The 14,453-nt window shown below is 42.9% G+C and overlaps 2 protein-coding genes across 2 annotated transcripts in view; both read left to right on the top strand.

Annotated features, from left to right (window-relative positions):
• The window catches only part of LOC138974851 (zinc finger protein 26-like), an 85,493-nt gene that overhangs the window by 47,137 nt on the left and 23,903 nt on the right, over positions 1-14,453 (top strand). The gene's annotated exons all lie outside the window — the stretch shown is intronic.
• On the top strand, positions 2,863-12,838 carry LOC138974905 (zinc finger protein 239-like). The gene is made up of 4 exons (XM_070347623.1): positions 2,863-3,222; positions 9,709-9,858; positions 10,487-10,536; positions 10,832-12,838. The coding sequence occupies exons 2-4, from the start codon at positions 9,741-9,743 to the stop codon at positions 11,672-11,674; spliced, it is 1,011 nt and encodes a 336-aa protein (XP_070203724.1). The 5' UTR covers positions 2,863-3,222; positions 9,709-9,740; the 3' UTR covers positions 11,675-12,838.

The raw sequence follows: 14,453 nt of genomic DNA, 5'->3' as shown, positions 1-14,453 counted from the left end.
AATGTATATTTAACTTTGGCTGACGTGTTCTTCCCATCCTATTGAAGTATAAGTACCTCACTCACCAGAGCTGTGCAATGTGTAGCTAAGTTTTACTGACATGTGTTGGTTCCTTTCGTTCGCAATGAAGTAAACACCTGGTTGACAAAACGTGTGCTGTTTGATTGGTTACAGGTGCATGAAGACGGAGTGGAGGTGACCAGGTACAGGTGTCTGGCCTGTGGCTGTCTGTACAGCTCTCACCTCGCAATAACCGCTCACCTGCGCATGTCGTCAGAGACCATGGGACTGACCTGTCGCACAAAGTGTCGAGATGGGGTCAAGATCCGGGGGAAGACGGGGGAGGCATTGTTCTCTCCGCCAGACAGCGCCCACCTGTGTACCATCTGTGGCAAGAGTGTGACGACGGCACGCTCCCTGGTGCACCACTACCAGAACGTGCACACCGTGCAGCCTAAGAACATCGCTTGCCCCCTTTGCCCAGCCATGTTCTCAGACCCAGAGTACTTGCGCACACACAAGCGCAGAATCCACGGGCCGCGGCGAAAGTTCTACATCTGCGACACCTGTGGCAAGGGCTACATGAGCATGACGGGCCTGAAGCAGCACGTGGACATGGCGCACCAAGGCCTGGTGAAACACCCCTGTCCCGTCTGCCACAAGATGTTCTACCCCAGGTTCCTCAAATACCACTTGAGGATCCACGAGAGCAATCGCCAGAGATATTACTGCACCAAGTGTGAGCAGAGCTTCTCCTCGTCCTACAACCTGTCGGTCCATGAGCGCATCCACTTCGGCATCAAGCCCTACCGCTGCACCATGTGTGACGCCGCCTTCGCCCAGAAGAGCAGTCTCAACGTGCACGTCAGGAAGCACGGCATGGAGATACAGCAGCCCAGGAAAGTGGACATGGACGGATCTGCCACTCCTGCAAGTTTTACAGAGACGCCGCAACGCAGGAAGATCAGCATGGATGAAGCTTCCACTGCCGGAAGTTTCACAGAGACGCCGCAACGCAGGAAAGTAGACATGGACGATGCTTCCACTGCCGGAAATTTTACAGAGATACAGCAACGCAGGAAAGTAGACATGGACAATGCTGCTACTGCTGGAAGCTTCCCGGATATGCTGCAACGCAGGAAAGTAGACATGGACAATGCTGCTACTGCTGGAAGCTTCCCGGATATGCAGCAACGCAGGAAAGTAGACATGGACAATGCTGCTACTGCTGGAAGCTTCCCGGATATGCAGCAACGCAGGAAAGTAGACATGGACAATGCTGCTACTGCTGGAAGTTTCCCGGATATGCAGCAACGCAGGAAACAAGATATGGAAGATGCTTACACCGCTGTAAATTTCGCAGCTGAAATGAAGCAACGCAGGAAAATAGACATGGAACATGCTTCCACTGCCGGAAGATTTACAGCTGAGATGCAACATCGCAGGAAATTTGACATGGAAGATGCTTACAGCGCTGGACATTTCACAGCTGAAATGCAGCAACGCAGGAAAATCGATATGGACCATGCATCTAGTTCTACCGCCGGAAGTTTCTCAACTGACATACAGCAACGTAGGAAAATGGACATGGAAGATGCTTACAGCGCTGGACATTTCACAGCTGAAATGCAGCAACGCAGAAAAATGGACATGGACCATGCTTCTACCCCTGGAAGCTTCACTGCTTGGACAACAAGGGGCAACTACCCTGATACACTGTAAAGACACCTTGCATACTCTCTCCTCCATAACGAATTAATGTCAATGTTGACGATGGCAATTGACATGAGAGAGAAAAACAGCAGCCTGATACAGTAGATATGGAGGATACTTCTGGGTGTTTTTTTCCCCTCTAGAACAAGAGTTGCATGACTCAGGTGTGTGGCTGTAGGTGTAATCTGGCACAATGAACAAGGGCTCGTGCCTGACACAGCAGTGACACAGGGGTGAGACATGGATACCGTGTTGGAGTCTCCTCATAAAGTTGACCCCTGCCTAACTATCACACCATGAATAAAGTGCAATTATCTTGACACTTTGTAAAGACGCATTTTGTGCACTCCATAAGACACTGAGTGAAAAATATAGTGTACAGTCTGTTTCACAAATGGCGGCTTTGCAGTTACTAGAGCTGCCATAAGTTTGGACAGGGTGCAGACATGAAAGCTGCCATACTGTAAATACGGGAGAAAGTGTTGCACACACCTGTGGGGATATTGTCGGTCATGTTATGACAGGATTATGGAAGTCCTGATGGTTCCAGCACTGTGAAGAATGAAGATTGCACAAACTTATGCCATTATGAACACGAAACACACAGACAGGAAAAGCTGCCACAGTGGAAATATAGGAGAAAGCAGCGCACATAGGAACAATGTTAGTGATCATAATCACCTGCATGGAGATAATCACTATCAGTGATGGAATGACAGGACTATGGGAGTCCTGATGTTTAAAGAACTTTAAAAAAATAGGAGATTGCTAACTACGCACCTGAAGTGGAACGATGAAACTGTAAGATGACAGTCAGTATGTCAAGCTTTGATCACCACAATGGTCGCACAAGGCCTGAAGTGGAACGATGAAACTGTAAGATAACAGTCGGTACGTCAAGCTTTGATCACCACAATGGTCGCACAAGGCCTGAAGTGGAACGGTGAAACTGTAAGATGACAGTCAGTATGTCAAGCTTTGATCACCACAATGACTTGGTCACACAAGGCCTGAAGTGGAACGGTGAAACTGTAAGATAACAGTCGGTACGTCAAGCTTTGATCACCACAATGGTCGCACAAGGCCTGAAATGGAACGATGAAACTGTAAGATAACAGTCGGTACGTCAAGCTTTGATCACCATAATGACTTGGTCACACAAGGCCTGAAGTGGAACGATGAAACTGTAAGATGACAGTCAGTATGTCAAGCTTTGATCACCACAATGGTCGCACAAGGCCTGAAGTGGAACGGTGAAACTGTAAGATAACAGTCGGTACGTCAAGCTTTGATCACCACAATGACTTGGTCACACAAGGCCTGAAATGGAACGATGAAACTGTAAGATGACAGTCAGTATGTCAAGCTTTGATCACCACAATGACTTGGTCGCACAAGGCCTGAACCTGTCGCGATATAACCTTGAACGGTTCAAAACGACGTTTAACACCAAATAAAGAAACAAGGCCTGAAGGAGGATAGGGGGCAATTGTGATGAAAGAAAATATGGTAAGTAATCATACAGGGTATTATTCCTTCTTGTTTTGTTGCTTGCGGTGCAGCTATCATATGTTTAACTGTGAATAATTGTGTAGCGAGTACCCCCCGCGGGTTAGGGGGAAGTGTTTCTTGTATAGAATATAGTCAATTTTTGTAAAGATTTTAGTCAAGCAGTATGTAAGTTGTACTGGAAACTTGCATTCTCCCAGTAAGGTTAATATATTGTACTACGTTGCCAACCCCTGGAGCAAATTTTTGATTAGTGCTTTTGTGAACAAGAAACAATTGACAAGTGGCTCTATCCCATCTTCCCCCTTTCCCCGTCGCGATATATGGGTGGTTCACGACCCACGCCATCCGAATAGGGATAAACATTATAAGATGTTTGGTGGCTTGTTGACAGACCAGCTTTTTTGTTGGTCCCAGAGGACCATATCGTCTTTTGTTTCATCTTTATCGACCAAGGCCGAAGGCCGCGGTTGATAAATATGAGACAAAAGGCGATATGCTCCCCGAGGACCAACAACAAAATGCTGGTCTGACGACAAGCCACCAAACATCGTTTTTGTCATCATTTTGGTTGTGCAACAAAATGCACAATAACCCACAGGGAGACGAATTTTTAGAATCCAACTCCGGGCCACAAAGCATCGTCACAGTAGCTCGAGATAACACGTCAACCTTGTATGTGACGTCAAACGTAGCTTGTTGACGCTTTTCTTCCAGTCTGAAAATGTACAGAGCTGCGATCATACGTGTGAGTTCAGTAAGTGTTGAGCATATTTCTTTTCTTTTTAAGTGTTTATGACTTTTCGTTGTGGATTTTGCGATTACAGAGATAAGTTGGAAATTGACCATGAGTCGCCGCGGTAATTATCAACATTGATTGGGTCTTTGAGAGTGAATGCTTACAATGGTTGTCCTCGGAAACACAATCCAAAGCCGCGATGGTTCCACACATCAAACAATCAGCCTGATTGGCTTTTACTTTGACAATCCACGTTTCACTTGAAAGCTCAAACCCATTCACCACCTCGGTTTATTGCATGGGGAACATGAGATTTATTTCCCAGGTGTTTGTGAATGAAAACTCGTGAAAATGATGACAAAATAAAATGATATATGGGTCGTCAATGACCCACAACATCCGGACTGTGTATTTCCAAATACGTCATGGGTTGTTTACAAAGAAAATTCTTCAAAAAATGGCTGATGAGAAGGTTCTTCGGTGTTTGAGGATGACATAAAATCTCAATCAAAAACACCCAATGAGATAGACACTTTTGTTAGGCTGTGGGTCATGGACGACCCAGAAAGCACGGTGAATGTTTAAAAAAGGACAACATGGGATAGGTGTAGATTGAATCAAATGATGATGCTGTTATGTTGAAAGTCTTTAAAGTGTCATGGTTGACCTGTGAGTGTATCACTGTATGCTTTCCTTTTGTGATAAACACGGCAAAGAGGAGACTTTGGCTTACACTTTTTACAGTCATGGCGTTTATTTTTTTCAAACTGGTACACAAACTTTTATGATGCAAACTGTCCAGAAAAAAACGGTAGACTGGTCTTTGGAACCATTAATAGTTCAACTCAGTTACTGGTCTTGTTGTTTTACCAGCAAAAAAAACAGGTAGTTCTAAAAATCAACCAGTAGCCATTTTTTTCTATTTTCTTATTTCAGCCGATAAAACTGGTTAACGCCAATAAAGTTTAACTTACAGTGTGTTCTACACTACCGTCATAAAAAAAGTAGGCTTGACGAGTTTGAGAGCAGTTTTTTCTGATGAGACAGTTTTGTCGTAAAACCAATTATATGACTGAAAAGGCCATTCATTCCCCTACCTTATTCGGAAAACAAATCGAGTTTCCATGAGGCAGTGTCTATACAGTGGAACCTACAACACAGACACCCCCCAAAATCAAATTAGCAGAATCAAGGTTCCCGCCTTAAAATCGACAACAAATCAGAACTGAAGCGAAACATCTTCTGCATGTCATTAGACAGAACATTCAAATCTGCATCCAGAACAGTCAGTTTTGTTCACTTATCTTGTCTAACATGGACACTATGACATGCTGAGCAATTTAGGTGTCATTCCTCTCAGAAGGCATAAAAGGCAGTTTTTGAAGCCGTTTTAGTGGGTAATGAGACCCCCCAAAAAGTACATTTTAGTAACTCTTTAACGCATTGCCTTCAAGCTTTCAGTGATTTGTGCTAACACATGTCGTAAACTACCAAAGGAATCTTAAAGGCACAGCAAGCCTCCCGTAAACCATCACTGAGCACCCCGCGCCTCTACATACAGTGCAAGCATTACAGGCACAGTTAGCCTCCCGTAAAGCATCACTGAGCACCCCGAGCCTCTACATACAGTGCAAGCATTACAGGCACAGTTAGCCTCCCGTAAAGCATCACTGAGCACCCCGAGCCTCTACACACAGTGCAAGCATTACAGGCACAGTAAGCCTCCCGTAAAGCATCACTGAGCTCCCCGAGCCTCTACATACAGTGCAAGCATTACAGGCACAGCAAGCCTCCCGTAAAGCATCACTGAGCTCCCCGAGCCTCTACATACAGTGCAAGCATTACAGGCACAGCAAGCCTCCCGTAAAGCATCACTGAGCACCCCGAGCCTCTACATACAGTGCAAGCATTACAGGCACAGTTAGCCTCCCGTAAAGCATCACTGAGCACCCCGAGCCTCTACATACAGTGCAAGCATTACAGGCACAGTTAGCCTCCCGTAAAGCATCACTGAGCACCCCGAGCCTCTACATACAGTGCAAGCATTACAGGCACAGTTAGCCTCCCGTAAACCATCACTGAGCTCCCCGAGCCTCTACATACAGTGCAAGCATTACAGGCACAGCAAACCTCCCGTAAACCATCACTGAGCTCCCCGAGCCTCTACATACAGTGCAAGCATTACAGGCACAGTTAGCCTCCCGTAAACCATCACTGAGCTCCCCGAGCCTCTACATACAGTGCAAGCATTACAGGCACAGTAAGCCTCCCGTAAAGCATCACTGAGCACCCCGAGCCTCTACATACAGTGCAAGCATTACAGGCACAGCAAGCCTCCCGTAAACCATCACTGAGCACCCCGAGCTTCTACATACAGTGCAAGCATTACAGGCACAGTAAACCTCCCGTAAACCATCACTGAGCTCCCCGAGCCTCTACATACAGTGCCAGCATTACAGGCACAGCAAGCCTCCCGTAAAGCATCACTGAGCACCCCGAGCCTCTACATACAGTGCAAGCATTACAGGCACAGCAAGCCTCCCGTAAACCATCACTGAGCACCCCGAGCCTCTACATACAGTGCAAGCATTACAGGCACAGCAAGCCTCCCGTAAACCATCACTGAGCACCCCGAGCTTCTACACACAGTGCAAGCATTACAGGCACAGCGAGCCTCCCGTAAAGCATCACTGAGCACCCCGAGCCTCTACATACAGTGCAAGCATTACAGGCACAGTTAGCCTCCCGTAAAGCATCACTGAGCACCCCGAGCCTCTACATACAGTGCAAGCATTACAGGCACAGCAAGCCTCCCGTAAAGCATCACTGAGCACCCCGAGCCTCTACATACAGTGCAAGCATTACAGGCACAGCAAGCCTCCCGTAAACCATCACTGAGCTCCCCGAGCCTCTACATACAGTGCAAGCATTACAGGCACAGCAAGCCTCCCGTAAAGCATCACTGAGCACCCCGAGCCTCTACATACAGTGCAAGCATTACAGGCACAGCAAGCCTCCCGTAAAGCATCACTGAGCACCCCGAGCCTCTACAAACAGTGCAAGCATTCTTCCATTTGAACGCTCACCAAACAGGAACATCCTGGCTGCTTTCTGTCGAGAGTGAGACATTTTCAAAGAATTTATTTTTGTGGACTATCCAAACGGACAATCAGGCGACTCGTTTTGGCGCTAGACCTAACTTTTAAAATCTAAATGATAAATTGACAGCTTGTTACACAAACATTCTTAAATCATAAAAGAAATTTTTTGTCATCAAGACAAGATCAGTACAATTCAAAGTTTTGAATGTTTGAAAAAAGGAAAGCCCGGAAACGGTTCATGGGTAAGATAAACCACGCAAAAATAAATTCTTTGAAAATTGCTCGCTCTTTACGGAGTTCATTACTCAAGCAATGAGTGTTTAAATGAAAGGGTGTTTGTACTGTGTATAAAAGCCTGACACTGTGACAGTGTCGGTGATGGTTTATGGGAGGATGATTGTGCCTTTAAGTCATTTGAGTTATTAGTTCTGCTGTTATGCAACATTCCAGAAGTAATTTTAAAAATAAAGATGTACTCCGTCCGACTGAACAGAAAAGATTTATACTTTGCAGGGATTATGAAAAATAAAAGCTTTAAATGGCTGTTTACAGCGCACTTGTTTAAACATGCTCTAAAATTCTTGGAAAATGCGCTTTCAAGAGCCATGATCAGTTAGCATGCCAGCAGAGAGCTTAAATTGCTAGGTGTAGACTGATATTTGCGCTAAGCGCTCTGAATGAGTCAAATTCTTAAAGATTAGTTTTTGTGTTGAAATCCTCATACCACCCATGTCTGATAAAATATGTACATGAAATTTGAGTATATGGCGCATCAGTTTTTGTTTTTGAAGACAATTTTTTTTTCTTTCCGTTTAGTCAGCAAAGACCCACCGTTAGATTAAAAACTCTTTTTGGTATATCAAATAACAGCAGATCTAATGTCTCCAATTACTTAAAATTCTGTATGTACTTTACGACATGTGTTAGCATAAATTACCGAAAGTTTGAAGGGGATGCGTGCCCCTGGAGCAATTTTTGAGTCACTTGAGAAAAAGTGACTATGTAATCGGTCAGTGTTAGTCTGTCCGGCCGTCCGTAGACACCACCTTAACGTTGGACTTTTCTCGGAAACTATCAAAGCGATCGGGCTCATATTTTGTTTAGTCGTGACCTCCAATGACCTCTACACTTTAACGATGGTTTCGTTGACCTTTGACCTTTTTCAAGGTCACAGGTCAGCGTCAAAGGAAAAATTAGACATTTTATATCTTTGACAAAGTATCTCGGAAACTATCAAAGCGATCGGGCTCATATTTTGTTTAGTCGTGACCTCCAATGACCTCTACACTTTAACGATGGTTTCGTTGACCTTTGACCTTTTTCAAGGTCACAGGTCAGCGTCAAAGGAAAAATTAGACATTTTATATCTTTGACAAAGTTCATCGGATGTGATTGAAACTTTGTAGGATTATTCTTTACATCAAAGTATTTACATCTGTAGCCTTTTACAAACGTTATCAGAAAAACAAGGGAGATAACTAGCCTTTTCTGTTCGGCAACACACAACTTAACGTTGGGCTTTTCTCGGAAACTATAAAAGTGACCGGGCTCAAATTTTATGTGAACGTGACTCATTGTGTTGTGAATAGCAATTTCTTCCTGTCCATCTGATGCCTCATATAATATTCAGAACTGCGAAAGTGACTCGATCGAGCGTTTGCTCTTCTTGTTTGATTAGTGCTTTTGTGAACAAGAAACAATTAACAAGTGGCTCTATCCCATCTCCCCCCCTTTCCCCGTCGCGATATAACCTTCGTGGTTGAAAACGACGTTAAACACCAAATAAAGAAAGAAAGGGGATGCGTAGAGGAGTTACTGAAATGTAACGTGTTTTTTTTTGTCTCGTTACCTTTTACGGCTTCTCAGAGGAATGACACCTACATCATTCAGCTTGCCATAATGTCATTGTTAGACCAACATGCCGAACAGGTTTCATTTTAGCAGTTCTGATTTTTTGTCAATTTTAACGAGGGAACCTTGATTTTGCGAATAGTCTGTATTGTAGGTTCCACTGAATAGACACTACCTCATGTAAACTCAATCTGTTTTCTGAACAAGGTGGGCAACGAATGATCTTTTTAGTGAGTCACATTTATAACTGGTTTTACATTAAAACGGCCTCACCAATAGTTTTATACTTTTAACCATCTTCTCGGAGTTATTGGGTCACCCACCACCAGTAACCAATCACCCAGTACTCCGCCGCTGGACTACAGACGTTCTGATGAACCCAGTCCACATCAAGAAAGAAGAGAAGAAGACCAGAAAGATCTGCTCTGAAATGCATCTGGCTTATATTTATATGACGGGTAGTGTATATGAGAGGCGTTCCTTTTAAAGTGTCATTACTTCTAATTTCATCTTCGTCCAACTATGTTACTGTACTTAAAAGTACATGTGATAGTCCCCAAGCAACACACTACATTTCTGCTTACGGTTAAAACTCTTCAAATTTCTCTCAATAGGAACTGTGTGGATGATTTGTCTGTTTCGTCATGGATAGCTGTAATGTTTATTGTTGACACTGAATCTGCACAAACAGTGATAATGGCAGGCAGAATGTTCTGTCTTGAAGGTGTTATGAAGACTTTCACAGCTCCTATTCTGTTAATGCTTTGATGCTAACAAGGTGTGTGTTGTTTGCAGGTGAGGCGAAAGGGGAGGGAAGCTACAGGGAGATGGCAGAAGAGATTACCAGAGTTGTCTACTGGTGTCCAGTCTGTCCTTGCATCCAATCCAACATCAAAAACTACCTCTCCCATGTGCGCAGGGTCCACAAATTTGGAGATATGGATGGTAAGCTCATGGACCGTGGATTGAGTTTCCTTCTCAGTTTTACACTCTCTCTATACTTGGCCTGGAAAATTACCAGCACTTTTTTTGTACCTCAACCCAAAAGTTTTTAGCCTGTGCCATTTTTTTTCACGCTTTCCAAGTTGTGAACGACGCTTGCTAACTGTTTTGCACGTTGTGGATTGAGGATTTCTTTTACAATGACGGGGGTCATGTGTCAATCATTAAAACGAAGGTACCCTCAGAATGGACCCATTACTGTTAAATTGTTAACTGTTTGAATGCATGAATTGAAGACAGTGTTTTGATGGGCAGAACTGATTGACTAGTGTTAACTGTTCTATAGCCTGTTATCTTCCGTGGATAAAGTGAAGACATTGTTTTGATTGATAGAAATGTGTACTTATGAATATTCTCAGATCATGCCTATTGTTATTGATAAAAATGTGTCCTGTTAACTGTTCTCATGCCTGTTGTTTTGAATGAAATGTGTCCTGTTCTCATGCCTGTTGTTTTGAATGAAATGTGTCCTGTTAACTGTTCTCATGCCTGTTGTTTTGAATGAAATGTGTCCTGTTCTCATGCCTGTTTTTTTGAATGAAAGAAGTGAAGAGCATATTGTCACTTTCAGGCAAGCTGTACCCAATCCATGTCAAGGATGCTGTGGCCAAGACAAAGTTGGTAAGTTGTTATTTCGCTCATCTTTATCATAAGAACAGGGTCTAGTGATAGTTAATACACTTAACTTTGTTCCTTTGTTTCTCTTTGACCTGACTCACATCAGGCTATTACTTTATTCATGCACATTTTTCAAAGGAAACTAAGGTGTGTGTGTGTCTGTGCGCTCCACTGTGTGGGTTCCAGTGTGTGTGTGTGTGGGTTGCAGTTTGGTATGGATGCTTTTTTTTAAGAAACTAATAAGGAGAGTTGTGTGTGTTAGGTGAGGAAACTAAGAAGAGCTGTGTGTGTGTTGCAGGTTTATGACACAGGGTTGGAGGTGAGCCGTTACCGGTGTGTGGCATGTTCACACGTCTTCAAATCCCGCACCTCCACCTCCCACCACCTGCGTCTCTCACCTGATGGCTGCCTTACCTGTGTGAGCGTGTGTCCAGAGGGGGTCAAGCTGAACGAGACGGTGGGCCAGTCCCTGCTGTGCGTGCAGGAGGAGGCACACCTGTGCACCATTTGCGGGAAGAGTTACACCCAACGGGGCTCCCTGTCCTACCACTATCAGACGGTGCATGCTGGAGACGAGAGGAAGTACACCTGTGATGTGTGCAGCGCAACCTTCAAAATCGTCAAAAACCTGGAGATCCACAGGCGCACACACCAGGCCGTGCGCAGAAAGTACATCTGTGAGATCTGCGGCAAGGATTACGTAACGTCAACAGGCCTCTACATGCACAAGGAGGCGAAGCACCTTACACCCAGAAAGTACCCCTGCCCTGTGTGCCACAAACTCATCTTTCCCAAGTGCAGGCTCAATCATCATATGAAAATACACGACGTTAACCGGCCAACCTTTACCTGCGGCCAGTGTGGTCAGAAGTTTTCCAATGAGTATAACCTGAGCGTCCATGAACGGATACACACAGGCGTCAAACCGTACAAGTGCACCGTCTGTGTGGCAGCCTTTGCCCAGAAGAGCAGTCTCAACGTTCATATGAGGAAACATGGAATGGAGATACAGCAACCTAGACCACCCATGGAAATGGAGGATATTTCCCCACAGCAACCTACACCACCCATACAAATGGAAGATGTTTCCACACAGCAACCTACACCACCCATACAAATAAAAGATGTTTCCCCTCCTTAGAGAGATGGGTAGATATGAAGTGCTTCTGGAAAAAATGCTTAGAACACTTCACCATGCATGAGTGATGTTAGTGAGATTCAAATTTGCTGGGTGCATTCTTTGTCACTAAATGTACTGATGTACTGTTCAGAATCAATCAATCAATATGAAGCTTGTGTGGATCAGACAATGCCGTGGGTTGATGACAACTTTTCCACTGTGTCACTGTCACTACAAGAAAAGTGGGTGCAGTAAAGCATGTTGGCATTCAAAGAGCGTAAGCATACACTGCATTTGTGTATGGTTTTGGTTTTTTTACATCTGGAATGGTTGCATGGCAAATACTGCACAAAAGCTGTCTTGTTCATGCCATTTACACATTTCCTGTCTGTGTCCGACTCTTTTTGTTTGTAACCAGATTGATTTTAAGTTTGCATAAAAATACCTGTTGTATTTAATTGTGACAAAATGCTTCATGTATTATTTTGTGTATTTATAGAGTGTGCCAATAGGAAGAAGATGTTGTTGATGTCATTTCGTGTTGATCAAGTGTTGATGTCATTTCATGTTGATCAAGTGTTGATGTCATTTCATGTTGATCAAGTGTTGATGTCATTTCTTATTGATCAAGTGTTGATGTCATTTCTTGTTGATCAAGTGCGTGAGATGAGCAGTGAATGTTAGGCAGCGGGCTCCAGGCCACTTGGTCGTTTTGATTGACACCCGAATCAGCCAATCATCAGTGTGCATGGACAACGTCCTCAGGCATGCATAAACTCTAAGTGGATACAATGTCTTGTTGCTCCCTGATAAAGGACCAACGTTGTTGTTTTGTTTTTTCAACTATTTTCTGTTTCAGGACGTGAGTGTGTTATTTGCATGCCTGTGATTCACAAGATTCTCTCATATCTTAAGTTTTATGTGAAATTAAAATACTAGGAACTACCTTCACAAGAAAGTTGGTATAAACATGATTTTTAGAGCAAGTTCTTGGAAAAATATGACTACTTTGCGCATTTACATTAAACAGCTTCTTTTGTGTGAGATGCACATGAGGACAGGCACAATACTGAGCAATGAAATTCTGACATGAGCATCAAAAATAAAAAATGCTCAGATGGAAAAGTCTATGATTGTAATGGGAGCTAAAACACAGCTTTACCGGAAATAAAAGTCAAAACATAATTGCCTTCATGTCTCTTTCCTTTATTGATCGTCAATCATAGGTATGCATGGACAATGATGTAAGTATTTGGTGGACACCAACTGCAAGATATTTCTATCAAGTTAAAACTTTTGGAATCTTTGATTTTGTCTAGTGTTTGAGTTACATTTTATCCATAAAATCCAGCCAGACAGCACCTACATTTTGTGTAAATCAATTGAGCAAGAAATAGTTGTTGTGAAGACACCATTACTTACATCATTTGGCAAGTCCATCACTTTTTTACAAGAACAAGATTAGGCAGCATTGTAATGCTGCTGATTTAATTGATCACCTTTCTGGTAGACCATGCAACACAACTGAAAACAAAAGTGAAGGCCTGAAAATAATATGGCAAGTGAATCAGATGTAGCGTAAGTTATGAAGACACCAAGCGTAAGTTATGAAGACACCAAAATTGTGAAGTCTGTTATGCTTGAATTCTAGTACTCTTGAAATCTAGTCTGGTGTGTAAGAGGTTCCTGATACAGTTTGAAATGATCTCACTCATTCGATTCATTGCAACAATGGCAAATATTCACAGTTACAGGCAAAGTCTGAAAATTATTACGTAAGTTATTTTTGACACCAGAATTGTTGTGTCCAACATTACCAACATCATCAATTTAAACAAATGCTGGTGATTTTGCATAAAACATGAACAAAAGTAGTTGCCTGTTGGGTAACTCAACTGAATACAGCAAAATCAATTAGGGATCGATTATTCTTGAAGTTCGTCTGTCTGAAAAACTCTTGAGATGTCGTAAGTTTGCGCGAAACGCCAAAGACACGAACAACTTCCAGGTCAAAATACCTCCTCTCAATGCATTGTGGGAAAGGTGAAGGCCATTTATTCTTAATCTGTGGAAATTTCCGCAGTGCATTGAGTCGATTGACATTCGTTCGTGTGCCTGTGTCGACTTCGCGTTAGATTTTGGAAGTGCAAAAACGTAAGTAACGCAGTGACGCAAAACGTCGGATATTGCCTTTCACACATTCTTTCACAACGCTAGGTCTTTTGATTGCTTTTATTTGTGCTAGATTGTGTCATTTTATTCAGTAACTTTCAATTATCAGTGGAAATATCGAGTTGCATGTGAAAGATATGATGATGGTATGGACTTAGATCAGCGTGTGAAGTGAGACACGAAGCATTACTTACAGAATGCAATTTTTTCGTCCACGCTAACGACACATTTTACGGTAAAGAAAGAAAATGAGCATATCTAATTGTTAAATACACTTAGTTTGACCAAAATAAATACAAACATGACACTACAAACTGCTTCACTTACCATTGTGCTTTCTCAAACAAGACCACTCATTTTTGTCAGGTTTCAGTGGCCATTTTAAGTTGTATTTTCAATAGAAAATAATCAAAAACAAAATAACCATCAACAGAAAAAATAATCTGTAAAATGATATTAATTCTTTATTCTCTCTTTAATCACAATACAACAACATTAACAACCAGAAGAAAACAGTTCTTTGCAAAAAAAATCCAGAAAGTGCCTACCATTCATTTTGTACTTTTTGCTCAGTATTGTGCCTGACCTCATGTGTATATTTTTATGGTTATAAGTTTTGTTCTCTGTA

Source organism: Littorina saxatilis, linkage group LG8 (assembly GCF_037325665.1).
Source record: "Littorina saxatilis isolate snail1 linkage group LG8, US_GU_Lsax_2.0, whole genome shotgun sequence".
Lineage (NCBI taxonomy): Eukaryota > Metazoa > Mollusca > Gastropoda > Littorinimorpha > Littorinidae > Littorina > Littorina saxatilis.
This window is presented reverse-complemented; position numbering and strand designations above follow the sequence as displayed.